The sequence below is a fragment of the Erpetoichthys calabaricus genome, chromosome 2 (assembly GCF_900747795.2).
Source record: "Erpetoichthys calabaricus chromosome 2, fErpCal1.3, whole genome shotgun sequence".
Classification (NCBI taxonomy): Eukaryota; Metazoa; Chordata; class Cladistia; order Polypteriformes; family Polypteridae; genus Erpetoichthys; species Erpetoichthys calabaricus.
Window position 1 is genome coordinate 192,450,733 of NC_041395.2, and position 23,669 is coordinate 192,474,401.

Sequence of the window (23,669 nt, forward strand, 5' to 3'; positions counted from 1 at the left end):
TTACATTTTTTCTTCCTATCTTAATATTAAGCATTTGCAGTTGAATTTCTTAAGTTGCTGCTGATTTACTTGCATCTTTTATTAATGAACACATTTAACAGATTTGTTTTTGACTTTAAAGATCAGCTTACCTACCCGTCCTAGTGAAAGTACAGTCAGGATATTCTTTGTCCCTTGTTGTCTTGACTGTGTACCCTAACTTTCCTCCCAACTTATTAGTGCATCTAGTGCTTGGAGCTGCATTAAACATGCTTTCGTGGTATGTAACATCATCAGAGTGGTCTTTTCTTTGGCCATAGACAAATCAGCCTATACTGCAGCTAGTATTGTCTCAGGTGACTTTCAGTGTCGCTTCATTCTGTCTCTTTACTCACACCTGGTCCTGGTAGAATTTCCTTGGACAGTTTTTTGTAGAGGTTGTATAGATGCTTGACACCTGCTTTTAAGGTCTGATATAAGAATTTACCCTGCCTCAGTCAGCCTTTTGCTGGATATTTCCTTTTATATTATTGTGTCTAGAGTAGCATTATCTGGCAATATAAATTCATTTTAGCACTACATACAAATTAAAATTAATTTCTCCTTTACTTACATTTTCGCCATTTGTATGGAAATAAATAATAACAATATATATTAATGAATTGCTTACAAGGTAAAGGTTCAGAGAACTAACAGTATTAGTGCTATCTGGTGATTGTACTTTATTTTATAATAATCAACAATCCTGTGGCCTTAAACCTGATTATTCTCTGTGTGTTTTGGAGGGCATGTCAATGTAAAAAAATATTTATTATAATATTTCAAGCTTCTTATCTTTGTTCCCCAATCCACATATTTGTTGAACATAGTAAATCAAATTTAATGGTAATGAAAATTATAAGCCTTTTTGTTTCTAATTTTTCTAAGAACGTAATAGAATAAAAAAAAAAAAAAATATTCCTTATAATGTACATAGGCATGTTGTTAATGTAGCTGAAGATGTTAGAATCCTAGTCACCTACATTTTTTTTTTTGTAGAATCCAAATACAAATAAAGTTTTCCTCTCTGGATATGGTGTTGAACTGGCAATCAAAAACCAAGAATACAAAGCAAAGGATGATACTCAAGTTCAAGGTAAATTTAATATGATTCTTGTTTCTTTTTTTATAGTAAAGTGGTTACATTTTCATTAGTGATGTACTGATATGGAAATAAAAGGATTTGATCTCTTCTGGTTGTAGTTGAGTTCAAGATTTAGTATGTTGCTTAACATGTTTCACACCATTTTTTTAAGGTGGAGAGGTGAATGCTACAATGTTTGGAGAAAATGATCCAGTAGATGAAGTTCATGGATTCCTGTTTGGAAAACTTAGGTAAAAGCATATAAGAATTAATTTATGTGTGTTTTATGCTACACAGTTTATAAACAACGTCATACAATTTCAAAATAATTAAGAAATTAGCAAGATAATTAGAGGAAGACTTTCTTAAACTGTGTTTGTAGTGATGGCAAAGAAAAAATTTTAATCTCGTGTTTTCATGGAAACTGTAGATAACAAAGATTCTCATACAATGGAGTTTAATGGGAGTCAGCAAGGAACAACACAGAAAAACAGCAAACAGTATTAAAACCCCTATGAAAAAAAAATCCCATTTTCACTAAAATATTATAAAATAGGTATTTCTCAAAAATCAGAGTAGTGCGCAAAACTGAAGTACAATCTAGTGAAATTGAGCTTTTGAATTGAAGACCCTACTCCCCCTATTCAGCAGCCCTATCAAGCCACTTTTGGCATTATGCATTGTTTGTCATGATTCTAGCAACATTTTTTTGTGTTAAAATTTTATACAAGAATATAGTTTTAAAGAAGGTTGCAATAGTTCAACCAGTAAGCATGACAGTATTTCTTCAGAAGAAAAATGGAGTGAGGATTTGTTATTCATAGTATTTTGTAAGTCATTAAGGCTTTTTCATCAGACAAGGTTCAAGTCTGTTTCTATTTATTTTTATAAATGGTTAGATAATCAAAGCGGGCGGCACGGTGGCGCAGTGGTAGTGCTGCTGCCTCGCAGTTAGGAGACCCGGGTTTGCTTCCCGGGTCCTCCCTGCGTGGAGTTTGCATGTTCTCCCCGTGTCTGCGTGGGTTTCCTCCGGGCGCTCCGGTTTCCTCCCACAGTCCAAAGACATGCAGTTTAGGTGGATTGGCGATTCTACATTGGCCCTAGTGTGTGCTTGGTGTGTTTGTGTGTATCCTGCGGTGGGTTGGCTGCTCAGGATTGGTTCCCTGCCTTGTGCCCTGTGTTGGCTGGGATTGGCTCCAGCAGACCCCCGTGACCCTGTGTTCGGATTCAGCGGGTTGGAAAATGGATGGATAGATGGATAATCAAAGCTGACCTGAGTGTTGAGTACAATGAAGTTTTTAGGAACCAAGATTCAGTAAAGAGTCATGCTTTTTAAAATGACTTTAGCTTAAGATACATAATCTTCTTCATCTTCTATCGGCTGCTCCCGTTAGGGGTTGCCACAGCGTATCATCTTTTTCTACATCTTTCTGGTCTCTGCATCTTGTTCTGTTACACCCGTCACCTGCATGTCCTCTCTCACCAAATCCATAAACCTTCTTTTAGGCTTTCCTCTTTTCCTCTTCCATGGCTGCTGTATCCTTAGCATCCTTCTCCCAATATACTCAGCATCTCTCCTCTGCACATGTCCAAACCGACGCAATCTCGCTTCTCTGACTTTGTCTCCCAACCGTCCAACTTGAGCTGACCCTCTAATGTACTCATTTCTAATCCTGTCCATCCTCATCACACCCAGTGCAAATCCGAGCATCTTTAACTCTGCTACCTTCAGCTCTGTCTCCTGCTTTCTGGTCAGTGCCACTGTATCCAACCCATATAACATAGCTAGTCTCACTACCATCCTGTAGACCTTCCCTTTCACTCTTGCAGATACCCGTCTGTCACAAATTACTCCTGACATTCTTCTCCTCCTATTCCACCTTGCCTGCACTCTTTCACCTCTCTTCCACAATCCCCATTACTCTGTACTGTTGATCCCAAGTATTTAAACTCATTCACCTTCACCAACTCTACTCCTTGCATCCTCACCATTCCACTGACCACCCTCTCATTCACACACATGTATTCTGTCTTGTTCCTACTGACCTTCATTTCTCTCCTCTCCAGAGCATATCTCCACCTCTCCAAGGTCTCCTCAACCTACTCCCTACTTTCGCTACAGATCAAAATGTCATCAGCAAACATCATAGTCCGTGGGGATTCCTGTCTAATCTCGTCTGTCAACCTGTCCATCACCATTGCAAATAAGAATGGGCTCAGATCCGATCCCTGATATAATCCCACCTCCACCTTAAATGCATCTGTCACTCCTACTGCAGACCTCACCACAGTCACACTTCCCTCGTACATATCCTGTACCACTCTTAAGTAGTTCTCTGCCTCTCCCGACTTCTTCATACAATACTACAGCTCCTCTCCAGGTCCACAAAGACACAATGCAACTCCTTCTGGCCTTCTCTATACTTCTCCTTCAACACACTCAGAGCAAACATCACATCTGTGGTGCTCTTTCTTGGCATGAAACCATACTGCTGCTCACTAATCATCACCTCATTTCTTAACCTAGCTTCCACTATTCTTTCCTATAACTTCATGCTGTGGCTCATCAATTTTATTCCCCTGTAGTTACTACAGTCCTGATCATCCCCCTTATTCTTAAATATCGGCACCAGTACACTTCTCCACTCCTCAGGCATCCTCTCACTTTCCAAGATTCCATTAAACAACTCCACTGCCATCTCTCCTAAACACTTCCATACTTCCACAGGTATGTCATCTGGGCCAACGGCCTTTCCATTCTTCATCCTCTTCATCGCTGTCCTTACTTCCTCCTTGCTAATATGTTGCACTTGCTGATTCACTACCTCCACATCATCCAACCTCTTCTCTCTCTCGTTCTCTTCATTCATCAGCCTCCCAAAGTACTCTTTCCATCTGCTCAACACACTCTTCTCGCTTGTGAGTATGTTTCCATCTTTATCCTTTATTACCCTAACATGCTGCACATCTTTGCCAGTTCAGTCCCTCTGTCTAGCCAATTGGTACATGTCCTTTTCTCCCTCCTTTGTGTCCCACCTCTCATACAACTCATCATACGCCTTTTCTTTAGCCTTCGCCACCTCTCTTTTCACCTTGCGCTTTATCTCCTTGTACTCTTGTCTACTTTCTTCATCTCTCTGACTATCCCACTTCTTCTTTGCCATCCCTTCCTCTGTCCAGATGTCACGCCAAGCACCCTTCTTGCTGTCACCCTTACTACATCTGCTGTAGTTTCCCAACTGTCTGGTAACTCTTCACTACCACCCTGAGCATGTCTCACCTTCTCTCTAAACTCAAACTTGCAATTTTCCTTTTTCAACTTCCACCATTTGATCCTTGACTCTGCCCTCAGTCTCTTCCTCTTCTTGATCTCCAGCATCATCCTACAGACCACCATCCTATGCTGCTTAACTACACTTTCCCCAGCCACCACTTTGCAGTCTTTAATCTCCTTCAGATTGACTCTTCTGTATAGGATGTAATCTACCTGTGTGCATCTTCCTCCACTCTTGTATGTCATCCTATGTTCCTCCTTCTTCTTACAATACATATTCACCACAGCCATGTCCGTCCTTTTGCAAAATCCACTATCATCTGACCTTCTTTATTCCTCTCCTTGACACCATACCTACCCATCACCTCCTCTTCTCCTCTGTTCCCTTCACCAACATGTCCATTGAAATCCTCTCCAATCACCACTTTCTGTCCCTTGGGTACACTGTCTATCACTTCATGCAGCTCACTCCAAAAATCTACTTTCTCATCCATCGCACACCCAACTTGCCAGGCATTTGCACTAACAACATTCATCATTACACCTCCAATTTCCAGCTTCGTAATCATTACTCTGTCTGACACTCTTTTCACCTCCAAAACACACTTGATATATTGTTCATCCAGAATAACACCTACCCCATTTCTCCTCCCATCCACACCATGATAGAACAATTTGAATCCACCTCTGATCCACCTGGCCTTACTCCCCTTCCATTCAGTCTCTTGCACGAACAATATTTCAACCTTCCTTCTCTCCATCATATCTGCTAACTTTCTCTACCCTCGGTTCCACTCTCTTTGTCTTCCTCCTGCCTCTAGACACCTCTCCCCCCTCTTCTTCTCCTTCTTCTTCTTGTTCGGCCAACAGTAGCCCAATTTCCGCCAGCACCCTGTTGGCTAACAGTACTGGTGGCAGTCGTTGTTAACCCAGTGCTCGACCAATCCGGTATGGAAATTTGTATTGTTGTCTGCATATTGATTTGGCAAAATTTTACACCGGATGCCCTTCCTGACGTAACCCTCCCCATTTATCTGGGCTTGGGACTGGCATGAAGAAACACACTGGTTTGTGTATCCCCTGTGGCTGGGTTCTTGAGATACATAATCAGTTTTGCTAATAGTTATACTGCCATTAAGGAAGAGTGAGCTTAAATATCTAAACATGGTCTTCTCATAGTAAACTTCATATCATCAGTATACACATGCGTCATGCAGATGAATCTGTAATCTCAGTGGCAATTGCAATGAAGAGATACTGAACAGTGCTGTGACAAATATAAAACTGAGATACATCCCAATGGGATGATGCGTAAAAATTTAATCTCTATCAAAAGATGCCTTTAGGCGACTAAGCTGGTTGAGAAATATGTCAGTTAGTCTAGTACTCTAGTACACAGGTGTTGAACTCCGGTCCTGGAGGGCCACAGTGGCTGCAGGTTTTCATTCTAACCATCTTCTTCATTAGTGACCAGTTTTTTTGCTGCTAATTAACTTGACTCAGGCCCCTTTGTTGTTTCTTTTTCCTTAATTAGCAGCAAACCAATAATGAGACACAAAATGAGCTGCCCACATGACATGCTATCCACAATATCTGAAAATAAAAATAGGTGAAGGTCTCAGTAAGGCTCATCTCTCAGATCACCAAAACATTTTCACGGTGTTCTTAGAAATAACAGAAAATCAACAATTTTGGAAATGTCTGCTGTGGCAGAATGAGAGCAGCAACAAGCCATGGAATTACAGAAAGAGTTTAATTAACAGCAAGAATCCGCTTCTCATTAAGAAACTGGTTGGAGTGAAATTGGTTGGAGTTTGAAGACCCAATTTAGCTGGTCATCTGTTGGCTCGTTTTACATCTCATTTCTGTTTGGCTGTCATTTAATGAAGAAATTAATCAATTCAGAGTACTGAATCCTTAAAAACAGGGCTTTTAAAACAAAGGGCAAATGAGTTCATTAGCAGTGAAAACTGGTCACTGATTAGGAGAAGGGTTTAAATGAAACCTGCAGCCACTGTGGCCCTACAGGTCCGGAGTTCGACACCCCTGGTAGTACTTCAGAATGCTCAAACTGGTAGCAGAAAGAATAAAGATGAACAGATTTATTGTGTATGTGATAAATTAAGTAATCTCACTGTAGCAAGACTTTAAAGGGTTGGTGGATACAGGATTCAGAAAGAAGATTGTCTTTATTGGGAGAAAAGGTGCGAGATATTAGAGAAACAGGTTGCAAGTTACTTAAAAACAATGGGGAAGAAGTAACAGGGTCAAAATGGGACACATTGAAAAGTAGCTAAACTTTGTGATTAATTAAATAGTGACTTGGAAGATTGTGCCAAGTTAAAGAGCTTTTTTTTACAGTTTTCTTGCATGTTATACTACTGATGTATTAACCATGGTTGCTACAAGAAATTTTCTGAACTGATGGTGGGGGGAAGATGAGAGTTCTTTTAGTAACACAGAGACGGATCACACTTTATCATAATTGTTTCAGCCTACAAGCAAGGGTGTTAAGTTTGAAGCAGTCTAGTTTTGATTTGAACGACTACATGTGATAAGTATCAGGACTGAGCTATACAGTTAGGAAAGTTTCCTATTTACAGCAAATACAATAGTATTCAATAAAGTGAGGGTAAAGTTGGCAAAGGAAAACAAACTTAGTTGAGCATATTTTAATGAGAATAATTTTTCATGGAATAAGGTGGTGAATTGTGCGACCGTCTTAATGAGCTGATGAGTAAGCTATAATGTCTAAGAGACTGCAAAAGAACTGTGAGAGTGACAAAATCCAGTTAGATCAACAGAAGTGCAATCAGTGTGGATGTCGCAATAAACCATTGATTCTTCTTTCTCATGCGGAGTTGAAGTTTACTGAATTTGTTTCTGTATATTGAAACTGATGCATAAAGAAAATTAGGAATTAGTTTACATGAAGAAAAAAAGAGAGGAAACATATTCAAATTACCTTAGCGATCAAAGAATTAAAATACCCAAAAGAAAGGAATTAAAGATATTGTCCTTCTCCTAGCCATGGGTGTGTTCACTAAAGATCCCTGGGCTTCTTTCATAAAGAGGTGGGGTGTTTCCTGATGTCCACCATGGCCTGGTTATTTTGTCCCTAACTGGCTGTCTACCTTTCACCACTTCACAACCTAATAGCTAAAATGTGGTGAGTGTAGTGGTGTAAAAATATCTGCCATCACATTATCCAGGTGACTGATGCACATTGGTAGTGGTTGAAGTGACTATGTTTGTATAATGTGTACATCTCGTTATGGTGTTTACACAGGCGGTATTAGACAGGTATCCATAATACACACGTGGCATCATGTTTACAGCACTATTTTAACATAGTAGTCTATGTATCTATAGATCTCAAGAAGTCTGCAGAGGTTTCTTAAAGTAAGATTTTTTTGTTAAATGTTTTTTCCTAAAGAAAGCTAGCCCTCACCCACTGTGAAATTGTGCATGCCAGCTGGCTTGAGCTCCAATGATGTTGTCTTCTGTGGGTTTTCATCCATTGATGTTAACTTTAGTCACAGGGTCATGATGTTAATTGGCTTCAAAAATCTATATTAAACATCCATATTCATGCTAAGTTATGAGAATTGGAATCATAATGTGAGAAATGTAGATTTCAGTTCTGATAAAAAGTTTAGATGCTATTTTGGTGTTTATAGCAGGAAGTGTGTTCATGTGCCAAAAAATCTAAATTTGGTTGATGAAACTGGAGGGGTAAACTTTGCATTAGACAGGATGGAAGTGAAGTTATAATGGTATAGGTATATTTAATTAAATAAATTCTAAACTGGATTTTCTGCAAACAGAAGAGTTAATTAAATATTAACATTTGTTGTTTGACTGAAAGTGTGAGTTAAACTGTTGCAACATTAATTAGCCATTTCAGAGTATAATTTACACAGTCTGTGTTAAATTAACGAAACCATTGCTAAACGCATGAAGCAGAAATACCTTCCTCTTCTTAACCAGCTTATACTAGCACTCCAGTATTCACTGACCCTATTCAAACTAGTCCATCAAAGATACTAGAAACTTAGATGCAGAACAAATTGTAGTAAAAACAAACTTTGCATGTGTCTCCAGCAGGGCGTTCTTGCTTCCTAGGAATGTGTTCTTTTTTTAGAAATGCAGCACCTACTGTACTTGAACCTGTACATATACCACATCAGTAACCATAAGATGAGAAATATCATACAAAAAATATATATTTATTAGGGCTGCTGTTTGATTACATTTTTTAATTGTGATTAAATGCAAAATTACACATTTTCATTGAAATGAATGGTATTAACTGCAATTTATTGGATTTCCTTCAAGCATATTAATATGTTTATATAAAGTGTAACTAAGTCTGATTTTTAATACAAAACAGTTTTAATAATCACTTGCCTATGCATATTAAATTATTTTAGTTTATTAACAGTTTTATGTAACAAACAATTGAATAAACAGTGAAACACTAGTTAGTCAACAGCTCAAAGGAAGCTTTGTTTTGAGACACATAACAACGCAAATTAGTCTAGCACTTTGATTGGTTGTATCAATAATTCTGACTTTAAATGATATGAAGATGAAACATAAGATACTATTGAATTTCTGACTATTCAACCCTTTGCTTAATCATACCAGTTTATTTGCACTGGATGTTCAAGGGATGATATCCAAATACAGAAAATGTACACAAGGGACCAGTGTTTGGAAAAGTTGCTTTTAAAATTAACTTAATTTTATTACTCATTACTTACAAAAACTAAAATATGTTATTTAGTTAGGTACTAATATATATAGTTAGGTACTTTTCCGTTGCAGTATTTTTTTTTTTTCAAGTAGAGATATGAAACCTGTTTTTGCAATTAAAATAAATCTATTTCTTTGAACAAACATAAAAAAGGAATATTACAACATTCATTACTACTCCATTGCAGATCAAGAAAGATGATAAGATAAAGCAAGACAGACTTAAAAGAAAAACTTCTAAATATGTACAAAAGGTTATGAACCATACAGGATAACATGATAGTTATTCATGTTGATGTTTTAAATTGCACTTTCTCATAGACTGTATTGCTGACAAATTACAAAATAAATTTAACCATTTTTAGACTTCAGCCTAAGTGGATGGAAATATTAGGCATGATCAATTTGCACTAATTATTGCCTAGTTTTATTGGTTACAGTATAATGTAGTCTAGTTAAGGTTATAATGTAGGCTACAGTAGGCAACATGCAATTAATTAAACAACAACTTAGCGTTTCCGCTTTGGGGGAAGTCTGAGGTGAGGTATAAAGAAATGAGCGATTCCACTCTGTGTCATCTGCTCTTTAGCTGCTCGGAAATGTGTAGCGCCTACACTATGTTGTTTTAGGTCAAATATCCCTCAGGGACAGGCCTGATACACTGACATTCTGTCTTTTACTCAGACCTATACCTTGACAGCCTCTTTTATGGGCAGACTAGTATTAGCAGATATCACCATAGTAATATTTACTTTGTGTGTATTGTGTAGTTCTGGACTTTCTGTTAAACTGTGCGATATGACTTTTTTTTCCACCTCTGTTCATCTCACAGACGGCTCAGAGCTTGTGTGTCTGCAACATTAGTGCACCACAGAAATGAAACTCACTCCCTCTGCTTGTATAACTGGTTTGATTTTAACTGTTTGTTATTCTCTGCACCTTGAAGAGCTATGGTATATGTGAAGTGATGTACACAAAAATATGGGATGGATAATGTCCCTTATTGATTCAGTAGGGTACGCAGTATTTTATATTCCAGTACAAGATAGTCCTGTATTATAAGTAACGGGTAGCAACTTTACTGATGTTTGTGGATGAAGATTATTAAAAAGCAACTTGGGAAACGATCATTGCCGGGGACCCTGTACTACTATTATTACTTGGATTCATTTGCCACTGCTTTATTAACTGCATGTAAATGCTGTCAAATTAACCAGATTAATTAACATATTTAGGGGTTGTGTGAAAAAAAAAAAAATTAATTGCAGAAATTCTTGAAGCGCTGAATACATGCATCGATTAATCAGCTGCTCTAATATTTATATATTTAACTTGCTTTAAAATTTAGCTTTCACTTCCAATTTACATTGTAGTATAATCATTTATACATACAAATCCAGGACGAAGAGTATCCATTGGAACAATGAAGGTCATCATCCAGTTCTTCAGTGAGAAATGCTGATGACTGTAGTCCTGGTTTGACGGAGTGTAGGAAGTATTCTTCCTGCGAACACCGTCTGACTTTTAGAAGCTTCCTGACCATCATACATGACAGATCAAAAGTTTTAGAACACCTCAGTTTTTCCACTTTTTCTTCAAATTTAATCAGCTCAATTTCTCTAAATGAATTTCCTACACTTCTAAGGGTAATATTGCTGCTGTCTCATTTAATTTGTTGCCATTTTCTTGCCGTTTTCACTGGAGTTTACAACATTCTAAGATGTAGAGGGTGTAGTAAACAGTCTATTCCAACTCTGCTTTAGGACATAGGGTTTTTAAGTAATCAACAGAAGTTGGGACACCTGAGCAAATTGTTTGCTTTAAACTTGCAAGGCTTACTTTACTTGTTGCAGAACATGTGTAGGATGTAACCTATTAGTTGTTCCCTGAAGAAGGCCCATTTGTATTATTGTGAAATTTCCTTTTTTTCAGTTTCTGCAAACCTAAACTTTAATTTTAAATCTCTGGGGGTATATAGCTGATCTTTTCACCATTTTAGGGTCTTTCATTACATTTCAGCTGGTTAAATCTGAAGAAAAACCGAGGTGTTCTAAAACATTTAACTGGTAGTGTAAATACCTACACAATTTGCATGTTCATTGAGTTATTTTTGAAAATTACCAGGTATGTGTAACTAACAACTAAACTATTTGGGCTATTTGTGATCAACACCATATGTGATATAAATTTTCCAAGGCCCCAATACAGCACCTCTTTCCCTATCTGTGCACAGTGCTCCTGCTCTAATTGCTTATGGCCTCTGACTGAAAGTGATGGGTCAGGCCTGCTTTAATCACTTAAGGTCCCTGCCTGAAAGAACTGCCTTTACTTCAGCTGTAAGTATACTAACATAATTAGGTTCACAAATCACAATTATCAAATAGCAATTTTTCAATTCTGCTTACAGCATGTCATAAAATGTATATGTATTATCCACCCTGATCAAATATAGCATGTAGTTTGTATGTTCTGCCTCTGTATAAGATTCCCACAAGTTAATTAGCATCAGTATATTGGGCTTTCTGAATTATTTTGGATGCATGTGTGGGTGGGTCCTGCTGACAGATTAAAATCTCACCCAGGGGTAGGTGCTACCTTTGTCTAATGCTGCTGATATTGGCTCTGAATCCTACAGCACTTACTAGTCTTAGTAGGTTACAGAAATAGATGGATATATGGACACATTCAACAATCTTCTTAATTAGAGTAGGAAACAATGATTTAAGAGCTGTGCTTTCAGCGTGTACCCCATTTCAATGAATGTTGAATAACATTAATTTCTTTTTGCATTTTCATTAACGGTATACAGACTGGGTAGGATAATTATAAGCAATAGTAAAAGCACCAAGAATTTCTAAAAAAGTGTTATTCACAGATTTATTACTTGATTTTGTATTTCTCATATTTTTTTTTTTTATCATCAAGGAGATATGGGAGTAGAAGTTTTTAAAACAAGATGCATTTTCTGATAGCAACTCTCTTTAATTGTTTTCTGTGCCACACAAAATAGATGGTGTACTTATTCTAACCCCGGGTGATAGGGTTAAAGCTTACTTTCCAAAAATGTGTGTGAACTTTAATACTTGGACAAGTGATAAATGTACAGCAGGTGCATACTGAAATTAGCAAACATTTTTAAGTTTGGTCACAAATATGTTGCAGACCAGTAGACACCCACAACTGCCAATGTCAAGTAAATTTGGAGAATCTGCCTGATCTATAGGTAGAAAAACCGCTTTTATGATAGCCCTGGATCTGATGTACTAATTGTGGGCTGGTTTGGAGGCAAAGGAGATGAAGGAAGGGTAGTGGGTTAAGGAATATAAAAGAGAAAGTATTGACATTGGCACTAATATTGTGAGTGTGATGGGAAAATTGGACACAGTGGTGAGAATACTGAACAGAAGGAAAGCAGACATGTAATGTGAACAGGTGATGAGATGTTAAGATGTGAGAATGCTTGGTGGATATAGTGGAAAGTACAGATTTTTTCCTCACAGGAGAACAGTTATTGCAGTACTGGACTTGCTGTACTTATGTTAGAATAATGGACAAAGTGGTGAAGATAAAGAGAGTGATTGATAATGTAGTTGTTAAGATGATTGGTAAATAACTGACGAATATAGTATATTTACTTCACAGTGTTGGCAGAACCAGTATAGAGAAGATGGGTTTTTGGACACCCTTCATTTTTAAAAATCAGGTGCACTGGAGCAGCTTTAAAAACATTTCATATACATCCCAGAATTTAGTAAGACATTAAAGAAAACTCTGCAGTGAGTAGTAATTAACAAAAATAAGTTGTAAAGGAATAAATAGCTGTAAAATGCATATAAGACTACCAACTCTACCACTAATCATATGGATTATGAAAACAGAAGTTAAGAATGATGGAAAGAAGTTGCAGATAACTATTACAGTAAATGTGAAAGATTGAAAGATGACACAAAGAGATTATGTCAGGTTTTGAGTAACGCAAGAATTTTCTGAAGTTTTCACATTTATACAAGTTAATTATGTGCAGAAATTATTTAATGATTTGAAAATTTTAGATTGAGAATTGCTGCTTATCCTAAAAAAGCTAAAATCAAACAAATACTCAAGACCAGTTTACTTTTATCAAAAAGTGATTAAGGAGGAAGGTGAGTTTATATACCAACCTTTGACACATTTTTTCAACAATCCCTGCATACTGAGGCTATTTCTACAGATTTGAAGCTAGCAATTGGTCCCCAGTATATAAATAAGGTGATCCGGCTGATCTAAGTAACTAAAGTCCAGTAAGCTTTATATGCATAGCAATTAAATTAATTGAAACAATTACAATGTAGAGAATACGCAGTAAAAACAGGTGTAAGTAGTGAACAGTCAGCATGGTTTTAGATAAGGCAGTTATGTTTCATAATTATAATGGAATTCTAGGATTAAGCAACAGAAGTATATAATCAGAGGGGTGCATATGGTATGGTATCTTCATTTTTTGTGATTGAACTAAAATAAATAGGTGTTTAAGGCATAGTGCATAAATTATTTTTAAATTGATCTGAGTTTAGAAATGAAAGGGTTATGGTGAGAAGAACCTTATCAGAATTAGGTGATATTAAAAGTGGCCCCTCTGGGATCAGTCCTCAGGCAAAGCTATATGTAACAAGCTGGTTAAGTTTACAAGGACAGATTTAAGGCTTGGTCAAATGTATGGCAGGTCTAGTTTAATATAATTTAATGTTTGTATTGTATATAAGGAGTAAAATGTTAGATTTTATTAAACAATAGGAGATTTGAAATTAAATGTACCATATAACTTATGAGAATGGGCTGGGAGTCATAGTGGACTGTTCATTATTTACAGCCAGGCAGTTCATAGAAATGATTAAGAAGGCTAATAGGATGTTAGGCTATATAGCCTGATGCGTGGAATGTAGGTGAAAGCAATTTATGCTTAACCGATATAATACACTACTGAGGTCTCATCTGGATTAATGTGTACAGTTTTAACCTCCATAGTTCAAAACTGACAGCAGTGCTAGACAAGGTCTAGAGAAGAGCAACTAGACTTATTCCAGGACTATGAGGTATGAGTAAATATTGGAGTTGAGCCTTTTCAGTTTAAGTAATCAGAGATTAAATGGTGACATTATTGAAGTGTTTAGAATTGTGAAGGGGATTAGTACTATGCATCCCAGATGTAAAATATAAAATTAGCTCATCTTCATGAACATGGGAATACAGATGGAAACTTGTTAAGGGTAAACTTTGCACAAATTGTGAAAGATTCTTTTAAGTACCATAGACATGTGGAATAACTTACTAAATAGTGTGTTAGTGTTTTGGGGATCTTCAAAGCTTGAATTGATTTGAATTGAACTGACTTTACAGAAATTAGACAAATGGGATTAATGGGCTTTATTAGGCTGAATTGCATGTTCTCATAAAAAATGTTCTAATTATAGCTGGATTTGTTAAAGGCAGACACTTAATTTCAATTCTTTGATTTCTGTTCCAAGAAATATATACCTTCACATTTGTAGTACTTCCTGAGATCTTGCTATTTCTGTATGCAGAAATGCCTTTCATAGAGCTGAATGGATTTACTTGTTCACAATTTGGGGTTGAAGCCAATGCATTTGCATCATCATTATTATTATTATTCTCAATAATCCAATGACTTCAGTTTGAGTAAATAATATATGTTCAGATTATTTTACTAATTAATTCATCTAATTGGATGCAAACATACATATGTTTGAGATGATAGGAGTCAGAAAGAAACTTCACTTTTACCTGCTTTGTTAGCAATAAAGAGAGAATTCTGCCCTAAATTGTGCTTGTATGTGTCACTTTGTGCACTAGTTACTAGTAATTACTGTTAAAATCAATCTCATAGAATATGGTTGCAAAGCAGAAGATATTTTAAGGTTGAGGTGTTACTATCTTTTGTTCCCTTACAAAAGAATGATATATTTATGCCAGTGCTTCTCAAATTTGGGGCTCTAGTAAACTTCCAGGGGAAGATTTTACATGTATATAGATTAGCTTGATTACATTTTCACCTGGCACTAATGTCCATCTTCCCCAACATGCACAGCTTGAGTTCTCTTGCCACATACCCACAGCAATTTATGGTTTAGTGGCTGCTTGTATTTATCATCACAACAAAGCACATCCCGGCTACTAAGCTGTATTTGAAATAAGAACAGGCTGCTTGTAATACCAAAGTAGGTTCTGTAATTAAATAATGCAAAACATCTACAGTGACTAATTCTACATTTAAAAAAAAATAGTGCTTGTTTATTTTCAGAAAAACTTTATCATTTTATGCTTTGTTGTACCTAATCCAAGTGAGTAGTGAACAGCTTCTGTTGTGAAAAATGTTTGTAGTGACAAATTCTATATTTTGGTAATTTATTATATATCTGTAAAAATCCCTACTTATTTTATGGTGTTTGTAAAATTCAGGCTGAAGTAAAAGGTTTATTAAATAATAAAAGGTAAAGTACTTTTTACCACTTCCAGTTAGCGGAAATACTTGTTTGCAAAAATTTGGTTGACCTAAGTGAAAGCGTACTCAAGGTATCGTGCCTAAATACACACACAGACATAATTCCAAAAATGGTATTTTCAGACTGGGAGAGGTGTAAAACGTCGAGATTCATCAAAATCTTGAAATCAAATTTTTGTAGGATTCCAATACTTTCCCTATACTTCATGTACAAGAACGTAAAAATGTATAGGCTGTTTCATTATTGGCTTATTTATTGTGTATTTTGCCTTTTAAAAAATGCTTTATGATAGCATTTTGAACAAATGTGGTTTTGTTAATAAACATAAGTTCAAAAACAAGCACCTTTGTCAACACAACAGCAAAAATACAAGAGTGTACATATAGTGGCCAATGGGAGCAGCTTTCACATATTCTTGTAGCACACCAGAGGACCTTTGTGTAATAAAGGTTGAGAACCACTGATTTAGACCATCTTTGATGTACACAGTATATGGTATATGTGAGGCATCCAATACTGGATCTTTACGGATTTGTATGCTAACAATATGTTTGTGTTCTTTGAAAAACTGTAACTTAATCATAGTCTTTTCTCAGAAAATTTCTTTTACAATGTATAATTCATATTATGTCACATTACACAACCTCTCCAGTGATTTTCATTTGTAGCCTTCATTTACATAATGTTGGAGAGTCTGAGGCAGTCCGCAGCATGCTCCAGTGAAACATGCCTAGTGACTCATTCAAATTAGTCTGCAACTTGCTTTGATAAAATCAAACAGATTTGATTTTCTCTTTAGTTGTATGTGTGGCTTGTGTGCATGAAAGCAAACAGCCAATGAATGCTCAGCTGGAAGTTCAACTAATATAGTGCAGTGACAAAGAATAAGGAGCATGGGTGTTTTGGGCCTCACAAATAGAAGAGTAGCTCATCTGTTTGATGTCCCACATTTCACATCTATATATATAAAATCCCTATGTGCGTCCAGCTGTCCGTGTGTGGGTGTCTTCTGATGAAGTGCGCATGCGCGGGGCACGGTGCGATGCGATGCGCGATATTACTGTCAGAGAAAGTTAGAGGCGTTTTACGGAAATACAAACCAGTATTACTGCGAGTGGAAATTAAAGGTACAAAATACAGTGACGCATATTACAGCCACATACAAGCCAGTATTATTGTCAGAAGAGATTAAAGGCATATTACCGACGCGCACGCCTGTATTACCGCCAGAGAAAATTAAAGGTATATTACGGACGTACAAGTCAGAGGACATACAAGACGGTATCCTTCAATAAGGGCGCACACAAAAAGGCGAGCCTCAAAAGGGCAACTTCAATTGGGTGCGGCGAATAAAGGCGTGCGTAAATAAAGATCTGCACTTTTGTTGCTCTTCACATATTCCAGAGCCATTTGAACTAAATTATCTACGAACGCTTTTATTCGCTGCGCTCAATTGAGGTTGCCCTTTTGAAGCTCACCTTTTTGTGCGCGCCCTTATTGAATAGAGCCGTACAAGACAGTATTACTGTCACAGAAAATTAAAGACACACAATACACGGCGGCAGGCCACGAAGAACGGTCAGCTCAGCAAGTAAACATCAACAAAAGAAAGGTTGAAAGAAAGAAAAATACGGCCAACAAAAAGAATGAGGTCAAAGTCCCTTGCCATTTAATATAGACTGTTCCTACTAATGTTTATGCACTACTGTTCTAGCGCCCGTTATTGTAACGGGCTAAATGACTAGTTTCTATATATTACGACAGAATGGAAAACTTAAAAAATGGCCAAGATGGCAACTGAACTCATCTTACCTGTTAACCATTCATACAGTGCTGATTCCATCAGGCATTATGGTATTGGTTGGCACAAAAAGAAGACAAGTATGCCCAATGATTTTCATTTGTTTAAACTGGCATAGTCCAGTGACAACATCAGCAACTGCAGTCAGTAAGTCTGGTGTGCCCCATAACTAAAAGTTGTAAACATCGGCTGTAGAGACTAAAGGACTTCTGACCAACTTTTCTAACATTCAGTATCTATTGAAGAACTAAAAAATTCTAGTTTCAATATAGGTTTTGATACTTTAATATACCCAATCTAAAGTAATGCTTTCAAAAGCGTACGTCAGGAGACAGTCCAAGACAGCTTTTTAGAAATGAAACTTTCAATTGGATAATGAATGGATGTTGAATCTTAATAAAATACAATCTTCATCGGTTTGTGAGAAATATTTTCTAATCCATGTTGTAACTCAAAATCGTCCATCTCACACATTGTTCTTGTCGATCTAAATCTATCTGAGTTGAGGTTCTAATTGTTAATGATTTCGTCAGGCTAATACTAAACTGGTTTGCATGTTTTGAGAAGGTCCCCTCCTTAGACCTTATTAGGATAACATTTTTTCATTTTAATTAGTCTAATGAGATTCTAATGCCTAGTGAACAATTTATGGTCTTAGCTTACACTGCATTTCTAGCATGCCTTCTTCTCTTGCTCAATTGGAAATACAGTAATCCCTCGCTATATCGCGCTTCGCCTTTCGCGGCTTCACTCCATCGCGGATTTATATGTAAGCATATTTAAATATATATCGCGGATTTTTCGCTGCTTCGCGGGTTTCTGCGGACAATGGGTCTTTTAATTTCTGGTACATGCTTCCTCAGTTGGTTTGCCCAGTTGATTTCATACAAGGGGACGCTATTGGCAGATGGCTGAGAAGCTACCTGGCTTACTTTTCTCTTTCTTTTGCGCTGACTTTCTCTGATCCTGACGTAGGGGAATTGAGCAGGGGGCTCTTTGCACACCTAGACGATACGGACGCTCGTCTAAAAATGCTGAAAGATTATCTTCACGTTGTGATCTTTTGTGCAGCTGCTTCCTGAAACGACATGCTGCACGGAGCTTCGCATACTTAAAAGCTCGAAGGGCACGTATTGATTTTTGATTGAAAAACAAACTCTGTCTCACTTTGTCTGCTCCTGACGGAGGGGGTGTGAGCTGCCGCATTCAACAGCTTACTTTGTCTGCTCCTGACGGAGGGGGTGTGAGCTGCCGCCTGCTTCACATACTTAAAAGAAAAACAGCCCTATTGATCTGTTTGCTTTTCTCTATCTCTGTGACGTGATCTGCTCCTGACAAGCACTCCTTTGAAGAGGAAGATATGTTTGCATTCTTTTAATTGTGAGACAGAACTGTCATCTCTGTCTTGTCACGGAGCACAGTTTAAACTTTTGAAAAAGAGACAAATGTTTGTTTGCAGTGTTTGAATAACGTTCCTGTCTCTCTACAACCTCCTGTGTTTCTGCGCAAATCTGTGACCCAAGCATGACAATATAAAAATAACCATATAAACATATGGTTTCTACTTCGCGGATTTTCTTATTTCGCGGGTGGCTCTGGAACGCAACCCCCGCAATGGAGGAGGGATTACTGTATCCTAACCCTTCTATTAAAATATAAAGGGGAGAGAATGTCCTACTACACTTAAAATCAAATTCACTTTACAGAGAGCAGTCAAAAGGCATGCATTTAATAAATAAATTTAGTATGTTGAACTGTTGCTAACCTTTTGGAAACTGCAATATCTTTACATGATAACTTCAATATAAATTATTTTCAAACTCTTCTCTATGAATGGACGAGGAGTATAAGAAGTAGTTTATTCATTGTAAAGTAAACCTAAACTTAAAAAAAGAACATTTTGTGAAAGTTTAATTAGACATTACCCATTTTTTTTCTTTCTAGGACTCAATATCCAGATCTTGTAGAGCAGCTGAAAGAGCTCAGAAAACATCTTGTAGAAAGCACCAATGAAATGGCACCACTCAAAGTTTGGCAGTTGCAAGGTATGTTTAGGGTTTATATTAGGAATCTGGAAGTATAGTAAACTGTAATAACACACAGAAAATGCATTATTTAAATTTTTCTTTTACTCATTCCCATTTCATTGAAGTTACCATATTCTGTTATTTAAATTCTGGTTCTCTCCAAGCTACAGTATCTCAGTTTTCCCAAGCAGCATCTCCTATTAGGCATTCCCTGCTCTGCAAAACATGAACTTTGTTTGTTAACACTAGAATTACCAAAGCCTACGAAAAAACTTGTAATTCTGGCCCACCTTAAATCCCTTTGCACCTCTCCGTCAGTGTCTTTTGTCTTGTAAATGTGTCAGTCAACACAAGCAGCAAGCAGCCTGCTATACCATATCCCCATCCCCCCCCCCACCCACCCCCACACCCAACTGCCGCAGAAAGGGCAAGATGTTCTCCCAGCTCAAGCCTTGATAATCTTGGAGTGAAGTTCTGGAGTTTTAAAAGGTAAATAATATATTGTTATTTGGAACACATGCATTTCATGTGTGTTCCTTGTCTACAACAATCTATGTAAACACATTGTTAAAACAGAAACTTTTTTCATGTTTTAGTAATAAATGACAAACTGTATTATGTGTGAAGCCTGAAGTACAAATGAACTCTTTCAGAAAAGGTACAAATATAGTACGCCAGCTTCTGTGGTGCAGCGGTATGAACTGCTGACTTGTAATCAAAACGCTGCCAGTTTGATTCTGGCTGGCTCGCAAATTTACCGTTTATACTAGTGAGCTGCTCTTATTGTTAATATCTATACTAATAAAAGGCAAAGCCCTCACTGACTGACTGACTCACTCATCACTAATTGTCCAACTTCCCGTGTAGGTAGAAGGCTGAAATTTGGCAGGCTCATTCCTTACAGCTTACTTACAAAAGTTAGGCAGGTTTCATTTTGAAATTCTATGCGTAATGGTCATAACTGGAACCTGTTTTTTGTCCATTTACTCTAATGGAGGAGGCGGAGTCACGTATCGCGTCATCACGTATTACGCCTCCTACGTAATCACGTGAAGTGAAAACAAGGAAGAGATTTACAGCACGAGTCAAACGCGGGAACGAAGGTAAATGACGTTAATTGTTGAGTGTCTTTTAATACTGTGTAATTGTTGAGTGTCTTTTAATACTGTGTAAGCATACATATTAACAGATGTGCAATTAAACGTGTGCATTTACGGGGTGATTTCTCAGGCTTAAAGCTCGAAGTGATCACTCGAGTGAAGGCAGCTTCACAAAAAAACAGATCCTTAACAAACTGTTATTGGTATATTTTCCCTCAATTTTAAAAGGTTTTCTTTTCTTCTTAATAAAAATTTAAAAGCAGAACTTCGCCGGTGCGAACCGCGGGGATTTGAGCAACTGACGCATACAGACATATTCATGAGTGCAGGTACTTCGGAAAGAAAGCACTGTGTAAACCTAAAGTTTAAATTAAGTTCATAGACCTGCAAAAGGTTGCCATTGATTTCAGGCAAGATTGCTTTTCTCTTGTACAATTATACGTTGCATTCTCAAGAGTGTGCTTGCACTGCTTGGTCATATTTCAACCGGAGTGCTGAACTGACAAACTGGTATACAAACAGAACAATCGTTAAAACAGGATTAAATAAAAAGGCTGCTTCCGTTGGCGAAGCAACGAAAAAGGAAGACCTTATATGACATTCGTTTATAAAACAGCGGAGAGGCTGTGTGAAGTCAGCTACACAAAAAAGCAGATCCTTAACAAATTGTTAGTGGTATATTTTACCTCAATTTAAAAAGGTTTTCTTTTCTTCTTAATAAAAATTTAAAAGCAGTACTTCGCCGGTGCCAAGCGCGGGGATTTCAGTAACTGACACATACAGATATATTCATGAGTGCAGGTACTATGGAAACAGAGCACCGTGTAAACCTAAAGTTTAAATTAAGTTCATAGACCTACAAAAGGTTGCCATTGATTTGAGGCAAGATTGCTTTTCTCCTGTACAACTATACGTTGCATTCTTAACAGTAAGCTTGCACGGCTTGGTCATATTCCAACCGGAGTGCTGAACTGACAATAGATAGATAGAGATATATATATATATAGATAGATAGATAGATAGAGATATATATAGATAGAGATAGATATATATATATATATATATTATATATATATATATATATATATATATATATATAGATAGATAGATAGATAGATAGATAGATAGATAGATAGATAGATAGATAGATAAATATATATATCTATATATATATATATATATATATATATATATATATATATGTGTTTATATATATATATATATAGAGATATATATAGAGATATATATATATACAGGTATATATAGATAGATAGATAGAGATATATATACATTTTTTTTTTTAAAAAAAAAACGTTTATTGATATAATTGTTAAAAACAGTATATAACATCACCCAACAAACAAAACATATATACAGAAAAATAAAAATCTTATTCTATATAACAAATAAAGAAACATTTCCAGTTAAAGCTTTCCTAACACACTAATTAAGCAATTGTGGGAAAAATTATAACATCAAGTGTAACTCATCATCCTCACATTCACAGAGCACATTATTTACACACCAAACCTCCCTAAACCTTTCCAAATTGTTTGTACATTTATAAAAATTAAACTCCACTAAGATTCTACTCTTACATAACTTTTTGAAGAACCCAATGGTATCCTGAAGCCCAGTCCCACTGATGTTATTTTTGCGGGTTTTCCATATTGTCAGTTTTGCTTGACCTATGATGAAGTTCACCAGGTTCACGTTATTTCCTGTTCGTTTTGTTACCTTCCACCCATACAAGAAGCCCACCTCGTTATATACAATACCCAATCTAACAATTAGATGTGTGATCACATTGAAAAAAGGCTGAAGTCTCATACAAAACAGAAAACAATGAAACACGGTTTCCCTCGCACCACAAAAGGGACAATTATCAGTAACCCCAGGACTAATAATTGCTAAAAAGGAGTTGACCGCTAAAATGCCATGCAACAGCCTCCACTGCACATCCCCAACCCGATGAGCCAATGGTGGCCTGTACATATATAGATAAATATATGTGTATATATATATAGATAGATAGATAGATAGAGATATAGATAGAAAGATAGATAGATAGATAGATAGATAGATAGATAGATAGATAGATAGATAGATAGATAGATAGATAGATAGATAGATAGATAGATAGATAGATAGATAGATAGAGATTTATATATATACAGTGGAACCTCTAGATACGAGTTTAATTCGTTCCAGCACTGAGCTTGTATAGCGAATTCCCCATTGAAAATAATGGAAATCCAGTTAATCCGTTCCGCACCCCAAATATATTAACATAAAAATCAATTTTCCTAACAAATAACACTGATAAATTATGTATACTGTAGTCTACCTTTAATAAATAACACTGGTAAATAATATAACTGATTATTAAAAGAATCAAAACAGGTGTCCAAAGTGCAGTAGAGCATTCAATAAATCTTTAAATAAATAATCCTTAAAACAGTTGTGAAGTGGAGGTTTAAAATACACAAGAATAACAATCCTTTAACACGAGGTTAAAACGTCAAAAGGATGCAGTCTTTAAAAAACAGATGACAATCCCCGGTGCTTCTTCTCTGTTAGCGCCTCACCTGCGGGCTCTGCAACAGGCGAGACACTCTTAATGCAGCTGACCTTCTCTACACCGTCCTGCTTCAGCTGTTTGGCTCGCCTGTTCAGCTCACTGTTCAGCTACACGCGAGCCTGCACTCGCTCGCTCTCCCGCACTGACTTCCTGCTGCTGCCTGCCTGCCTCCTCCTCCTCCTCCTACAACCTCCGTTCTCTCTCCTCTCTTTTCTTTTACTTCTTCTCCCCCTTAACCGGCTTGCGCTTCTCTATATATGCGTGGAGGACATGGCAGCTGCAGCCCATGAGCCACAGGAACAATCATGGATGTGGGCAGTTTCCCACCTGTGCACTTAAGTGAGAAACGCAGACACCGCAGATCGCGGCTCGCAACTGCTACCATGCCCCCTCGCTAAGCCGCGAGCTATACCCACAGCCTGGCTCGTTACACGAGCCAATGCTCGTATTTAGATCTGAATTTTTCGCTCATACTTTCCTCGTATTTTGAATTTCTCGTATACAGAGGTGATCGTATCTCGAGGTT

At 37.0% G+C, this 23,669-nt stretch overlaps 1 protein-coding gene across 1 annotated transcript in view; it reads left to right on the forward strand.

Annotated features, from left to right (window-relative positions):
* uggt1 (UDP-glucose glycoprotein glucosyltransferase 1) overlaps nt 1-23,669 on the forward strand; it is a 234,292-nt gene that overhangs the window by 53,695 nt on the left and 156,928 nt on the right. The window contains 3 exon segments of the mRNA XM_051921917.1: nt 1,018-1,114; nt 1,275-1,353; nt 19,380-19,480. Coding sequence (XP_051777877.1) covers nt 1,018-1,114; nt 1,275-1,353; nt 19,380-19,480 — 277 coding nt within the window.